The sequence below is a fragment of the Zea mays genome, chromosome 4 (assembly GCF_902167145.1).
Source record: "Zea mays cultivar B73 chromosome 4, Zm-B73-REFERENCE-NAM-5.0, whole genome shotgun sequence".
Lineage (NCBI taxonomy): Eukaryota > Viridiplantae > Streptophyta > Magnoliopsida > Poales > Poaceae > Zea > Zea mays.
The window spans coordinates 236,123,249-236,139,533 of record NC_050099.1 but is presented as its reverse complement, the minus strand read 5'-3'; the positions used below and the strand labels follow the sequence as shown (position 1 = coordinate 236,139,533).

At 45.5% G+C, this 16,285-nt stretch overlaps 1 protein-coding gene across 6 annotated transcripts in view; it reads left to right on the top strand.

Moving 5' to 3' along the window:
• LOC100286329 (ATP binding protein) overlaps window positions 1-15,987 on the top strand; it is a 59,333-nt gene extending 43,346 nt beyond the window's left edge. For 4 of the 6 annotated variants that reach the window (XM_008679199.4, XM_035966973.1, XM_008679197.4 and 1 more), the window contains 9 exons: window positions 1,456-1,539; window positions 10,241-10,337; window positions 13,416-13,704; window positions 13,930-14,053; window positions 14,139-14,158; window positions 14,335-14,491; window positions 14,628-14,916; window positions 15,014-15,086; window positions 15,738-15,971. In XM_008679199.4, the coding sequence (XP_008677421.1) occupies window positions 1,456-1,539; window positions 10,241-10,337; window positions 13,416-13,704; window positions 13,930-14,053; window positions 14,139-14,158; window positions 14,335-14,491; window positions 14,628-14,916; window positions 15,014-15,086; window positions 15,738-15,820 (1,216 nt within the window). In that variant the 3' untranslated portion in view covers window positions 15,821-15,971. Of the gene's footprint in view, window positions 1-1,455; window positions 1,540-10,240; window positions 10,338-13,415; window positions 13,705-13,929; window positions 14,054-14,138; window positions 14,159-14,334; window positions 14,492-14,627; window positions 14,917-15,013; window positions 15,087-15,737 lie in introns of all 6 variants that reach the window. The other 2 variants (NM_001159216.1, XM_008679198.4) reach the window with 2 other exon arrangements.
• Window positions 15,988-16,285: the final 298 nt, after the last annotated feature.

Sequence of the window (16,285 nt, the reverse complement as noted above, 5' to 3'; positions counted from 1 at the left end):
GCAGGCTCTATGTGCGTTTAGGTAACCTTTTTTTAGGAAAGAAAAACATTTCAACATTCATCTTCCCTATGGCTATTCTCCTCTCCAAATACAACTCCATCACTAGAGAAGACAAGAAGAGCCGACTTGGTGTAGTGGTGAGAGCTGTCTCATTGAGTCATTAGGTCTCAGGTTCAAAGTAGCCTCTCCACATTTGCGGGGGGAGGCTTGCCTCGGTTTATCCCTTTCCTAGACCCCACTTATATGGGAGCCTCTAGCATTGGATCTGCTCAATAAAGAAGACAATATGTTGCTTCGTTGCCACTAGTGGAGTAGAACCTGAACTTGAGCAAATCCATGAAATTATTGGCTTCGGCATGAGCATCAATTTTTTGCAACCATGGAATTGTAGCCATTGACTCGTCTAATATTTTGGATTTTATCCCTTACTGGTCCTCGACTAGACCTGCATGGTGGCTGTTTTGTGATGAACGCCTGATACCAGCAAGCCTGCTTTGTGAGTAACATCTTATGTTCGAGAAATAGAATCTATGCAAGTTTGTCCTGCCTTCAGGGCTGTAAAGCTAAGAGTCATTTGCCACAACAGATGAAACGTTGTGTCATTTGCTGCAACAGATGAAAACAAATCATGTTATCGCCAACAAGATAGTTTTATGTAATATGTGGAACACCATTTCTGAGCTTGGCAGGCTGATGATGAGAGAAGACTGTGGGCATTAGCTGGGGCCAAGGGCCTTTCTTTTTTGGCAGCTTCCTTAACAAATGGCTGAATCCTGCTGTTTCTATTTTAGTAGTTTTTTGAGTCTGGCTTTATTGGACTCTTTCACTTATAGGAGGTACTGGCCTCCGTAAGGAGCTTATTGTTTGTAACCTGGTCTATTTTAGACCTTTTTCCTCTTCTTAATATATTTTAAGGCGCAGTTCCCCTGCGCTTTCGAGAAAAAAAAAGCTTGGCATGTGCTCCTCAGTTCTGACATGACCATCGCACCTTCGATGCTGTGCTTCGCTAAGACGATGTCTCATTGTTGGTACTACTGGCCAAGGTTTAATGCTTCATGCATCGCACATACCTGCCATGTCTCGCTTGCCCTATATGTTTGGGCTTGTCATCCTGAGAAACTTGTTGTGATAAGGTTACAACTTTGTAGAAGTTAATTATTTGTTGGAGACATTTTCTCTTATCCTTTGTCACATATTTTTGACATTGTGAAAAGGGACCACTTATCTGTATACCCTTTAGTTATATACTGTTTTATGAAGGTTGGGGAGGCAGAAAAAACAGAAGGGTCTGAAGCAGAATCCTTGTAGCAGTAATAGAAACTATATATGAGCTTAACTTTGATGGCCGGCTTACTCTTGGGCTATAAATGGTTTAACACTAGTGCAGTTAATATTTTTTAATCCAGTAGTACTGCTTTCATTTGCCCTAACTAAACATATTTTGCTTGATCATAGGTCAGATGGCGCATCAACATCAAATACACATAGAGCACGGAGAAGTACTAATATTACTCCTGAAATCAGTGATGATATTGTGAGGTTCGCAAAGATGGTTTTCAACTCTGATTTGTTTCAAAATAGTGGTGAACTGCTAAGTACAGCACTACAGTGAAAACACAGTGATTTTAGTTTAATTACTGTACAACGCAACTTCGCTAAAATCCTTGGTTTCTTTTTAAGATGCAATAGGAGGGATTTTCCTTTTGAACAAACAATGAAATTATGAAAACAAACAAAGAGTTAGTATTTTGAACATTTTATTTCACTTGTATAAAATATTGATAGTTCAGTAACTTATGTCTATTTAGATGTCTTTTGTCTTCTCTAGTTCTTGTGCTACCTATGAACCATGGTTCATAATTTTCATGAATTATATGTTGAGTTCTACTTTTTATTTTGATCCAAAGTTGAGTCATATAACATCCAAGGTTTTAAAGTCGACAAATTGACTCTAGTCGCATGAGCATCGATAAGGTGACTAATCGCGATAAGTCGTTGATTTGCTTGATTAGTCGAGCCTAGTCGACTCCTAGTCGTCCTATAGTCGTCCACCTATATATATATTAATATATATAGCTGTAGCAGCATCATAGGTTCAAAATTCAAATTGCAAGTCATAAGTTTAAATCAAGCGAAGAGCAACTCAAGAGGAGGTCGAGGCAGGCACAATTCTACTGAACAAGTGAACAACCAAAAGAACAGATGGATTACTGTCTGAAGATGTGCTCATCTCCGTTGAAGTCTGAACTCTAAACAGAGGAGGAGGATGGTCGACTGATGGAGGAGTGGAAGATGGTCGCGGCTATAGGAGAATGGTCATGACCCCTGTTCTTAAGGCGTCGCCTAGGCGTCCAGGCGGAGGTCCAACGCCTAGGCGCCTTGCCCGCCTACCTCGCGTAGGCGTCGCCTAGGTGTCCAGGCGGTTGTCCAATGCCTTGGCTCGCCTTACCGCTTTAAAAACCATGGTCATGACTGCAGAAGGCCGCCGCACGTTGGAGCAAAGGCGCCGCATGCTAGAGGCTGGAGTAGAAGCGTCGCACGTCGGAGGCTCGAGCAGAGAGCCTCTGCAGCTGCCGCGCGAAGGAGGGGGGTAGCCACGCGATGGAGCGACGGACGCACAACAGGGCGACGACACTGGAGAAGGGGGCATTGGAGCAAGGGTGGCGGCACTGAGCAGGGCGCACGTCGCGTACGGGTGCCGACAGCAACAATGTTGTGTATCCAGGACTCCACGTAGGGCAAACAATGTATTTAGACCTTTAGAGATGGTGGGCCGTCCCATACAAGACCGGATACTAGCCCAAAATGACAAAATTAGTTGGTCATAACCCTAGTCGGATGACTAATCGCGATTAGTCAGCGACTAGGACGACTAATCGCTTCCTAGTCGCCCTAGTCGAGTCGAAGACCCTTATCGAGCTTGCTCCAGCGATTAGTTGGACGACTTTAAAACCTTGATAACACCTTACATCTCTACATCAAATCACCTATTTATGTTTCTTGTCTAATAGCCATAAATGAATTCAATCTTTTTTGTGTTCGTATAATTTTTTGACCATTTAGTTTTCTTGAAAAATATCATAGATTTTTTACATGCATTTCACTTTTTTGGCTAACTGGCCATAAGTGTTAGAGATTGTATATGATTGTATCCAGACATATCTTTTAGATTTGTAAATTCCTTGTACTCCAAGCCATATTGGTTTGCCTTGTACTCCAAACCATATTGGCCCTATATATATGGAGGGTGTGTGGTTCTTCCCTAGCCCACCAGCCATGTCGCCTCCCCTACGCATCGACCCTCTTTTTGGGCGCCTCCTCCTTTGCGTCCCCACACCTGTCGACACTCCTATCTAGCCCTGATCGCCGGACTACATAATGTTGTCCATCACCCTCACCACCTTTGCGACCAGTCTGTCCCATAGTCACAAAGTTCCTGGATCGATAGGGTCGAGGAACGTGGTATGCTACCTGTGAGAGATTTTTACATGGGGGAAACGAAAATGAGCGTGTGTACCCGGGTTGGGGACGATGTTTCTGGGTCGAGGGTCGCTACCAGTGTACCCATTTCTTGTGACTGGTGTGTCCAAGACCAACGACAAGCTTCCTGCCCTCTGCCCTACACCACTATTTGCGTCAAATCACATGTTCCTATCGTCCTCGAACTCTAGAACCCTAACTACACTCGTTGGTCCAACTTTTTCACAGCCATGTGCAACAAATCAACCTTATGGGGCACATCGACGGCACCACGACCGCCTGACCTATAGATCCATCTTAGCTGCAGGCGGTCTGCTGCATCCACAGTTGGCTCTATGGATTCGTCTTCGATGAGGTCCTTGATCTCGCCACGACGCCGAATGGACTGCCCGCCAGCTTTGGGTCACCATCGACAACCTCTTCACCACTAACAAAGCTCCACAGACAAGATCTTCTTGAGTCATGATTTTCATTCCATGACCCTATGATCTGTCCATCAATGAGTATTGCAAGTGGGTGAGGACCTTCATCGACGCCTTCCATGGCCTCATCATTGACGATCCCCAGTCATCCTAAACCTCCTCCGTAGCCTCAACGCCTGCTACAACACTGTCGACGACGTCACTAATGCCAAACCTCTGCCATCCTTCGTCGAAGCACGAAACATGCTGGTCCTCAAAGAACTGCACCTCACCAACGACATCAAGAATGCCCAGGCTATCACCCTCCTTGCCAGCAGCAGTGGGGGCTATTCTGGCGCCTGCAAGGGACTTGTTGCCCTGACACCAGCTGGCAGTAGCCGCCACAACTGGTGCAAGGGCCGTGAGAACTAGGAGCACATAGGACCACGTTCTTCTGGCCCATGGGTCTATTTCAACCTGTGGGGCGTGGCGTCTGCTGGTCTTGTTTAGCGCCACCTTCTATAGGTATGTTCAGGCCTTATCTTCAGGCCAACATTGTCTTTACTGGTTCCCAAGCGTCTCCTACCACCCAACCATGGTCGTAGTAAGTTGGGGGCTAGTCTCAACCTGCCCCTGGGTGGCAGTAGCAGGTGCCCTCCCCAGCTGGGACCCATCTGGTCTGGTAGTTTCCCTGCAATAGCTACAACTCTAGGGATCCAACCCCTAGGTCCTTGATATCGATACCAGCTCCCGCATGTCATCAACGGATGATATACTCCTCTCTCGCTTCCCTCCCTCCCACTTTTCCATCATTGTTGGCAATGGCAACCCCCTTGTTCTTGCCCATGGTCACTTCTTCCAGCTTCATCCTCTACTTTTCATCTCGACAATGTTCTTTTACCCCTTTGTTTGTAATTCGTTGTCCATTCGTTTGTTTACTCGTGACTACCTTTGATCTATCGAATTTGACCCCTTTGATGTCTTTGTTAAGGATCTTTAGACCAGACAAGAGATGCTTCGATGTGCTAGTAACGACGATCTCTATGCCTTCCCCGTCGTTGCCTCTGCTCATGCCCACCTCGTTGTCCCCTCTATTGTGTGGCAAGTAGCAACATCATCTTGGCCATCCTGCCCTAGCTACCTTAGCTATTTGCCACTCTAGTTAGCTTGGCAAACATACACGGTTACCTTTTGCTAGATCAAATTCATGCACTTCCTCTCCTTTCGAGCTTCTTCATTATGATGTCTGGACTTCTTTAGTTCATAGTATTTTGGGTTGTCTTTACTATCTTGTCATTTTGGATGATTTTAGTCATTTTTTGCTGAATGTTTCCTATGCAACACAAGTCTGAAGTGCACCAGCTAATCACTAATTTCTTTCTGTTTGCACGTACATAGTTCAACTTGTCCATCAAGTGTTTTAAAGCTAATGGCAGATAATTTGTTAAGAATGCCACTAACTCCTCCCTTTTCATGGCACCCTGTTATGCCTATCCTGCCCTTATACTTCCGCTCAGAATGGCAAAGATGAACGTCGTGCGCTTAACAACTTCGTCTGCACCCTGCTTCTTCATGCCTCCATGTCGCCCCCTTATTAGGCCGAGGCCCTAGCAACTGCCTCCTACCTCAATAGCCGCCTCTTCTCTAGTATCCACAATCACATGTCGTTCGAGATTCTCCATGACACAGAACTAGACCTCACTCATCTTTTAGAGTTTTTGGCTACTTGTGCTTTCCAAACCTCTCTGCCACTGCCCCTAATAAACTTGCTCCTTGATGTATGGTTGTGTCTTCATTGGCTATCCCTGATCTCACAAAGGATATTAATGCCTCAACCTTGCCACTTGCATTGTCATCATCTCCTGCGACGAACAAGTCTTCCCCTTTGTGGCCTCCTCTACCCGTGATCGTGCTCTTTCGATTTTCTTGTTACTAATTATGTTGCAGCTCTCCTTGTTGTCTCGCCTGTGGTCACTCTGTCCTTCATGGGTGTTGAGCAGCCACTCCCTTCTGTGTTCCACCGATGTTGAGCAGCTGTGCTATCCTATAGGTCCTATGGACGGTGTTAGACTGTGTGTGTGTGGCTAGCACCGCAGTTGGGCTACTGGCTCATTAGGGTTAGGGTTTCATGTGAGTCTATATATTGTAACCCCTTCTCTATGCAATACATTAAGACACCCATTATCTTACATGGTATCAGCTAGCTAGGTTTTTTCCCAACCCACCACAGCCGCCGACCTCCTACCCCAACAGTCGCCGGCCCTGCTCCAATGCCGCCGCCCCCGGGACTTCCCTTCCCGGGGCGGCCACCATCCTAGTCACCGGCCCTCCCCTTCCTCCCTCAGATTCGGCCTCGGCGTGGCCATGGTGGCCTCGAGCTCCTCTCCTAGCCAGCCCTGGCGGCCGTCTGCCTCGCTCCTCTCCGCAACGGTGACGCCGACGCGGCCATGGGCGTCTCCCTGCGCTCCCTCACCGGCCGTCGTAGCGGGTGAGCACGCGGGCCCTGCCACCGCGCGAGCAGCCGCTGCATCGACCTACACGCTGCCGCTAGCGCGAGCCCACACGCTGCCGCCACCAGCCTGCGTGGTCGGGCTTGTCCCCACCAGGAATGTCCACCAGCGCCCCTCTTCTCCGACCATGGCCCTCGCGGCCTTCTCTTCCCCAAGCCCTAGCCGTCGGCCACCCAAAGCCGCCGGCCTCCTCCCTCTGGCAGTGCTGACCCGCCACCTCCGGTCGCCGCGGCCGGCCCTGGTCCTCCTCGGCGCTGGCGCGCTTTCCTGGCCACGGCGCGACAACCCCTCCCCACCGGCCACCTCGCTTCCTAGCCTTCTTCGTGGCTCAGATCTGCCCCGGATCGACCCTGCCAGGGCCAGTCCCTTCCCTGCCGCGCTGCTAGCCACCTAATCCACCGCCAGCTCGTCTCCACGCGTCGTTGGCTGCCTGATCCGCTGCCACCGCGCCTCCACCCGCCGCCGACCGGCCAGCAGGTCTCTCCCTTCTTCCCCTGCCCTGTGCGCTGTGCAGCCCCCGTTGTCGCGCCGTCCACCTCGTCCCTGACTGCGCCGACGCCTAGCAACTCCTCCTATCTTCAAGCTTCTCCCGTTGCTGGCGTCAAAATCCCCTGCCAGGTCCAGTGCAGGCCCCTGTCCGGCTGGACTCGCCCTGCTACCTTCCTTCTTTGTCGCCTTCGTTTTATTCGTCGCTGCCACGTCTTTCCCGGCCGCATCCACCGCTGTCGCGACCTTCCCGGCTAGATCCGTCCTCCTTTTGGCCGGATCGCCGTCTTCATGGCTGGATCCGTCACTGTCGTGGCTTTTTTGACCAGATCCGCCGATACCCCTTCTTTTCTGCCACGGGCGTTGCCACCATGACCGGTGTAGACGCGTGCGCTGCCGTCGGCCTCTCTGGCAAGGCTCCTCGACGACCGGTCGCGGAACGAAGCAAGAAGGCCCTGAGGTTGGTGCTGTCCTTTTCTGTCGCCTCGCCGATCGTTGACGCTCGAACGTCGACTCCTCCCGAAGATTAGGCTTCTACTGTGTGTCTCCCGACCACGTCCACCTCGACTTCGACTACCTCGGCATCTAGGGGCTATCGTCTTCTTGAAGCGCACACCGGTCTCTACTCCAGCCGCAACACTCCCACCCTCACGACGTTGCGACCGCGGGGGGATTTCAACCCGTCGGCTCCTACTTCGGCTTCTACGCCAGTCTCATCTTGTGTGGTGCCCCCGTTGTGACTGCGAGGTGATGTTAGACTGTGTGTGTCGAACGTCGACTCCTCCCGAAGATTAGGCTTCTACTGTGTGTCTCCCGACCACGGCCACCTCGACTTCGACTACCTCGGCATCTAGGGGCTATCGTCTTCTTGAAGCGCACACCGGTCTCTACTCCAGCCGCAACACTCCCACCCTCACGACGTTGCGACCGTGGGGGGATTTCAACCCGTCGGCTCCTACTTCGGCTTCTACGCCAGTCTCATCTTGTGTGGTGCCCCCGTTGTGACTGCGAGGTGATGTTAGACTGTGTGTGTTCTCTCTGTGTGTGTGGGCTGGCACCACAGTTGGGCTGCCGGCTATATATTGTGGGCTAGCACCACAGTTGCTTTTTAGGGTTAGGGTTTCATGTGAGTCTATATATTGTAACCCCTTCTCTATGCAATACATTAAGACACCCATTATCTTACAGGTGGGTCACCTGCTGTTAGCCATGTCAACATTCCCTCCCCTGACTCGCCAGCCTCCCCTGCCGTTGTTGCTCCAGCTGCCCATGCTGCGCCTACTGCAACAACCTTTGCGCCTGCACCTTCTGCTGCCATCCTCTGCACCTGTTGATCCACTGGCCCCTACTATTGGCCGGTTTGGGCTGGTGTATGAACGTCGACCCTGTCTGTTCCATTGGTCCTTCCAACTGATCGATTCGTTTCGGTCTACGTGCGCCTGCCTCGACCAACCAACATCCATGGGCCATTGCCTGCTCGATGCCCAAGTGCTCCACATGTCGCCCCATGGCGCCCCTTGCCCCATGTTGTCCCATGCAGGGTGCTTCGCCTCTAACACTTTTGTGGCACATCATAAGTTCTATGAGAGGTTCCCTCAAGCCACCTGTCTACAACTTCAGTCTTTTGCCTCTCCGGTGCCATCAAACTACAGTAGCTCGCTCGTCGACCTACAATAGCGGGTAGCTATGATTGATGAGTACTGGGCGCTGATTGACAACGACATGTGGCGCCTCGTCCCTCGGCCTCCTGCACCAATGTTGTTACGGGCAATGGATCTTCAAGCATATGTTTCACTCGTATGGTACGCTTGCCTGCCATAAGGCACATTGGGTGGTCTGGGGCTTTTTAGAGCAGCACGATGTCGACTAAAATGAGATCTTCAACCTGGTGGTCAAACCTGCCACCATTCATGTTGCAGGATTGCTGCCTCTCATGCTTGGCCCATCCATCAGTTGGACATCAAGAATGCGTTCCTTCATGACCACATCAAGGAGACAGTCTATTGTCATTAGCCATCTGACTTCATCGACCCCTCCGCTATTAATCATGTTTTTTTATTATAGAAATCTCTCAATGGTCTGAAAGGCTCCTTGGGCATGGCACCAACGCTTTGCCACATATATAAACCGCCTCGGGTTCATCTGCCTGCGACACGTCCCTCTTTATCTACGTTGACGACATTATCCTCACCGCATCCTGGATGTAGTTACTACAACACTTCACTATGTGTCTCCACACCGAGTTCATCGTGATGGACCTGAGCTCTCTTCACCACTTTGTCGACATCTCTGTCACGTGCTCCACTGATGACCTCTTCCTATCCTAGCGGTAATACGTCGTTGACCTCTAGCAGTGGGTGGACATGGCCTAGTGTCACTCTACACCAACTCCTGTTGACACTTGTGCCAAGCCCTCTTCCACCGAAGACACACCTATTGATGATCCGACCAAGTATCAGAGCCTTGTCGATGCTTCACAGTATCTTATGCTCACTCGTCCATACTTGCTTATGACAATAGGTCTGTCTCTTTATGCATGATCCCCATAAGCCCCATCTCATGTTGATCAAGCGTATCCTCTGGTACGTCAAGGGAACGCTATCCTACGACCTTCAAATCGATACTAATCTGGTTAAGATCTTCACTACTTATGTAGATGTAGACTGGGCTGGTTATCTTGATTCCCGATGTTCTACCTTCAGTTATTGTGTCTACATTGGATAATCTCGTCTCTTCGTCCTCAAAATGTCAGGCGACTGTCTCCTACTCTAGTGCCCATAACCATGTCGTCGTCGAGTGTTGCTAGTTACATCAACTGTTACAGGAACTTCGCATTTCTGTTCCTTCGACGACCATTGTGTATTGTGATAATGTGAGTGTTGTATATATAATGGCCAATCCATTATATCGCCGTTGCATGAAGCATATTAAGATTGACATACAATTCGTCCATGAGAAGGTCGCCTTGGGCCAAGTTCGAGTGCTCCATGTGCCGTCCTCTCACCAGTTTGCCAACATCATGACCATGGGCTTACCTGTTCGATTGTTTACTGATTTTTGGTCCAGTCTTTGCGTTCGTGATTCTCTCGCTGCGACTGCAAGCGGGTGTTAAAGATTGTATCTAGGCATATCTTTTAGATTTGTAATTGCTTTGTACTTCAAGCCATATTGTCTTGCCTTGTACTCTAAACCATATTGGCCATGTATATATGGTCACTCCCCCACCTAAGGGTGTGTGGTGTTTCTCATATATCTTTCTACATTAAGCAAGTTAGGAACTTCTCGCATAACATTTTTTTGCATTATTTTTTGGAGACATTATCTGTCCTGGCTGACTTTGAAGTGTGTTTTTGTTGTCTTCAGAGCAGTTCGAGCAATGAGTGAAAGCATGAGACAAAATCGCCTTTCAAGGGAGCAGAAGGATGGTAGTCTTGGATCCTCAAATGATTCAATGAAACATGTACGCTACTATCTGAAAATATATTTCTGTCGTAGGGTCATGTACACATGTTTATGTCGCTCCATTCGCCCGTATGATTTTCATCTTTTTTAAATATTTCTACGCAATGTTAGTTGTGATTTACTATTTTCACACTTCACAACATGCCTGGGTTGTGAAAAAAAATCTCGGCCAGGGAGGGAATGACTGTCCTCCCGTTAATATTAAAAAGAGATCGAAACAATGGTCGCGGTCGAGAAAATCCCCGAACCCTTCCTTTCCATCACTAACGGGCCGACATCAACCATCCACTCTGCAACGGCCCAACCAGAGGGTGGCACACATGACATCGTAACCTGAGAATGGATAAGACACAACGAGGGGATTTTTTTAACCAAGCCTGAAAATTCGTCCTCGAGGGGAATCAAACCCGAGACTTAGAAGCCTTAACCAGTAGGCTAGAGACCCTTTCGCACATGCCAAGGTTGTCTGTAATTTTTTTTTAATTTTAAAAGCTTCCTTGATTAATTTTGCCACAGGACATTCAAAACATGTCATCCTTGCTTGGAAGACATCAGAAGAAATGATCTTTGCTGCTAGAATCTACAACTTTGCATATAGTCCTGCAACAAATGTTTTAAAAAAATTGAGGCATTTTGCTGGACACTAAATCTTGTGCAGCAGCAAATATGTGGTTTTGTAGTGTTCAGCAACAAAGATTTGTGTTTCTGATGTCTTCTAGCAAAGGTGATATGTTTCAAGTGTCATGTGTTCGTTATATTAAAAAAATTGTATAGGCAAAATGGCAAACGCATGTGCGTGATTTCTACAAAAAGTTGGTCAATTAAGATGTTGATATTATTATTAAAGTAGTAATCTAGAGAGAGTTCCATTGCCTGATGCTTTGTTCACATTTTTCATGTCCTGATGCCTTGATTCGATGGTTAAGAGATTTCCTTTTCCATCTGAAATCAGGTTGCTTTCCAATTTTCATGAATCATAGTTTATGTTTCTCAAACTCATCATTAATTCAGGTGTTCATTCCTTTGTGGAAAGTACTATCTGCTTAGATTTTTTTTTGTTGTCATAGCTTGTGACCTCCATTGATTATGTAACCACATTAGGTTGCCACCATTGGTTAAGTGGATGCTAGCAAACTTCTTCTAAATGCCATTACAGGTGTTGAATTATAAGATACCTAATCTTGTTGCTTTTCACACGTACAACAATCACATATGTACTCTCTCTGCCCCAAATTAAATCTCCATCTCGTATTTCGAGGAGACAAACAATCTGAACATTGACAAAATATATTAAAAAACTAATATTTGTGCTACCGGATAAACATCATTAGGTTAATTACGTAATATATTTTCATAGTAAACCTATTTTGGAGATACACATTTTGATAATATTTTCTATAAATTTAGTCAAAGATGAGATTGATTAACTCCTCGTAATACAGGATGCGGTCTTATTTTGGGACGTGAGGGAGTATGTTACAGACGGCACTAATAGTAGTTAACTCAAAACTAATGTGTTCTCGATATGAATCTTAGTATCAAACACCTGCTATGCTCATCAACTCATCAAAATGAATTTCCCTCTGATAGGAAATATAAGTCCATCTAGGTTTGTCCTAAGTAAAACCTTTTATCTTTGAATATAAATATTTAACATTTTGTATAGATGATAACACAAGATTTTACTACATTTGTTATAAAAATACTTTTAATAGTAAGTAACTCCTTCCATTTGAGATATGTTTTTATAAATATTGTTAGTCAAAGTGTCATAGTGGAGACTATTGATCTCATAATAGACTTATATTTCCCACTGGAGGAAGTACAAGGGAGTAAGCCACTTTATGTTCCAATAGGTACTTAGGTAGATTTATCCTCTTCATCCAGTTGAGTACCAAGGGTGCAGGTCGCATGACATAGGCCCCGTTTGTTTTAGCCTTTTTGCTGATTCTGGCAGCTAGAAGTTGTTGCAGACTGCCAAACACCAAATTTTCAGCCAACTTCTAAAAAAACACGACTTGCGGGGGGGGGGGGGGGGGTAAGACAGCCCTCGAGTATTGTATTAAGAAGAACTGAAGAAGACCTTCTCACACAGGTCGAGAAAACCCCTCGAACCCCTGTCCCACCCATACACAGCAGCATTGAAGCCCATGTGAAAACGACCGCGACCGGGGTTAGACACGTGCTTTGGCGTGGGACAGACGAGGGGATTTTTTTAACCACAACCTGAAATTTGCTCCCACAGGGAGTCGAACCCAGGACTTGAGAAGTGCTACTCAGACCACCTAACCAATTCAGTTAGAGGCCCTTTTGCTTCAGCCAGCTTCTATGAGAATCGCTTTGGTGAAAACCGCCCAAAATCAACGTGAACACATAATTGACCGAGTCGCCGCGATAGTATGAATTTGTCACTTTCTAGATCCTAAACCCTATGGACCCCTTCATCTTCTTCACGTAATCCCCACGATACTCAGGTTATCCCCACAGCCAGATTCCCAAAAAAGCTCGTCAGAAAAAACCCGAAATAAACAAGCCCTATAGTATTTTAACCTCATTTCATATTTGTAGAGTACCATGTACATGTTTAATTAAGGGCCCTAACTTATTGTGAAGAAACATTTAGATCATGATCTATTATCACCCTACAAACCAGAGGCCCAGCTTGGCATGTCCACCAGCCTTATCGCCCAGGCTGCTGTTTTGGAAGATGGCTGCCAACCCCACCAATTTCTGTAAAATTTCTGCGGTAAGAGATTATCTGTCATCTTGCCTTTTAGAACACCGAGAGAGGCAAATATGTGCATGTTGAAAACCAGGTATTGTAATATGCCACTGCAAACACATAAGCTATGAAAAAAGAGGAAAATATTTGAATTTCATTTCATGTCACATTTCATAACTTAGATAATTTTGGAGTGGTATATTTACAAATTCCCTAGTAATTCAACTACACATGCCAGCAGGTTCCATGTTTTTTATGATTTTATATTTTTATCCAATACACCCAAAATTATCTGTAAATCTTAATTACTTTGTTTTGTGATTTAATTTTTGCTGTAATCCATACTTTATATAGGAACCTGCTGGTGACTCCAATGATGATGAAGCATCCACAAGACGACCGAGTGCACTGGAGGGTTTGAGAAGGCAATTTAATAGTCAGAAAGCTGTGTCATTGCCTTCGTCGCCCAATAGGTCAGGTATTCTTGGCCTCAGGAGCCCATCTGACTATACAGAAGCCGATCTGATGGCGACCTGGAATGAGGTGTTGCAGTCTTCACCATTTCTGAACAAGCCTTTATTGCCTTATGAGGAATGGTGCATTGAGTTTTCAGAGATCACTGTTGGCATTCGTGTGGGAGTAGGCAAGTATTATTCCCTGTTATCAAATCACATATTTTTTATATTTTTGTAGCACTTCATCATCTGAAGTCTTTTGGAGTCAGATGCATCATCAGAAGTTATGCTTTATTACCATTTATTAAAAGAATTGAGACAATCATAATGAATCTGAAGTAATAGATGCTATGTTTGCTTTATGTGGCATCTGACCTTATTAAAGGTAGTAACTCATCTAAATTTTTCTTTAGGGTTTTTTGGGGAAGTCTTCCGTGGCCTTTGGAACGGAACAGATGTAGCTATAAAAGTATTTCTGGAGCAGGATTTGACAACAGAGAATATGAAAGATTTCTGCAACGAGATATCAATACTTAGGTTTTACTTGTATCTTTTGGCTGTTACTTTTCTTATGAATTGGCTAAAAGATTGTTTTCTTATTGTCTTTTTTGTTTTGTTTCAGCCGACTTCGACACCCCAATGGTACTACATCCACACTGAACTTTCATTGGTTTAGTTTCAATTTGTTAATTTTGGTTTCATATTCTGTTAGTATCTGCTGGGTCTTGAGTTCGTAAATGGCATGTCTTATTTCATCAAGAAAAGAACTTATAGTTTGAAGAGTAAGCTAATTATGTTTATGGTGCTTTGGACTGCAGTCATACTCTTTCTTGGTGCATGTATGAAGCCTCCTCACTTATCCCTAGTCACTGAGTACATGGAAGTGGGTTCTTTGTATAGTTTGATTCACTCAAAAACACAGAAAACTAAGCTCCATTGGAAGAGGAGGTTAAAGATGCTCCGTGATATCTGTAGGTGAGCATGTTCAATATCTCTAGCTTTTTGGACTGTTAAATGCATGTAGTTTTTCAGACAGTTCTGTCCCTGCTATATCCTTTTCTGTTCCTTTTTCCATGTCTAACACGGTGCTTTGGTTATAATGCTGTACAAGGGGTCTCATGTGCATGCACCGGCTAAAGATTGTTCACCGGGACCTCAAGAGTGCAAATTGCCTCGTTAACAAATACTGGACAGTCAAGATATGTGATTTTGGGCTCTCTCGAGTAATGTCAAATTCTGCAATGAATGACAACTCATCTGCGGGAACTCCAGAGTGGATGGCTCCTGAGCTCATTCGCAACGAGCCATTCACAGAAAAATGTGATATCTTCAGCTTCGGGGTCATCATGTGGGAGCTTTGCACTCTTTGTAGACCTTGGGAAGGAATTCCACCTGTTCAGGTAGCCACCATACTTCCATATGACTCTTTTTTAATAAAGAAAGATAAATTGTCACTAAATTAAACAAACTCACATATGTTTCCTATCTACATGTTAGATCGTTTACTCTGTTGCGAATGATGGGGCAAGACTGGAAATACCAGATGGGCCTCTTGGAAGCTTGATAGCAGGTATGATTTCTGTTCCTTCTATGAAAGGGTAGTTGTTTGGTTGCTCCTGTATCCATTTGGGACTTCCATTGTGGTTTCTCTGGATTAGCAGGAGTTTGTTAATCAACATTTTAATGGATACATATCGATTTTTTCAAGCATTACCTATAAGAAATCCCCTATCTCTACAGGCGGGTGAAGGTCCTTGTTATCCATTCTGTGGAAAGATAGGGGGAAACTGACTGATCATTTTTTAAATACTTTTGACCCTAGAAAAAACGCATAAAGTCCGTTTTCTTTTGTGAGCAACACATAAATGTCATACAAGTTTGAAAGACTACCCAGTAGGCAGTAGCCATACAGAAATGGTTCGCCTGCTCGTAAAGGTATGGTGTTCTAGAACATGGGAAGTCAACTTTGACCATAGATTTTTAAGAAATAATTACATAGACACTATCACACTATCTTTGTAATTTTCATGAGAAGTACTTCCATAAGCTAGTAAACTTTTTATTGTTACATTTCCATGTGAAAAGACTATCGATGTCCACCAAAAACTCACTTCTGAAATTTAGGTCACCGTCGTATTCTTAAAAAAGAGAATTTTTCTTAACTCTATTCAAGCATTTACTGTTGACCTACCCTAAAAACATGCTCATCCCTGTTTAACAGATTGCTGGGCAGAACCGGAGAGGCGTCCATGCTGCCAGGAGATCCTGACCCGCCTTCTTGATTGCGAGTATACCTTGTGCTGAGGCTTTGCTTCTAGTCTGTATAGCGGTTATAGGGGCATCAGACGGTCTGGCTTATATATACATCACTTAATTTTCCATTTCACATACATCATTGAGGGTGTAAATTACCATGTATTAATAAGCAAACTTTTTCTAAACCTCTTTAATGCTATTGCCCCAAAATCCAAGAAAAGTTTTCGCAAAAAAAAAGCCTTGTTCGAGTTCTGTACGTTTTCCCTTTATCTATATCTTAGTCGCTTTCTGAAATAATGAGATTTCACTTTCCAAATAAATCTATATGTGATTTTTTTAACCTTTGTTTGACTAACTGCCGAACCCAACGATTCTTCCAGGACCCGACCCAAACGTTTTTGATTGGATCTCTTTCTTTCTCTCTCCCTGAGAGCAAGCAGATGGGATGTAAGCTTGTCTATGTCATTAAATCCTACGTAGAGATGAGAGAGAATAAGAGACCGAAGTGGGCAC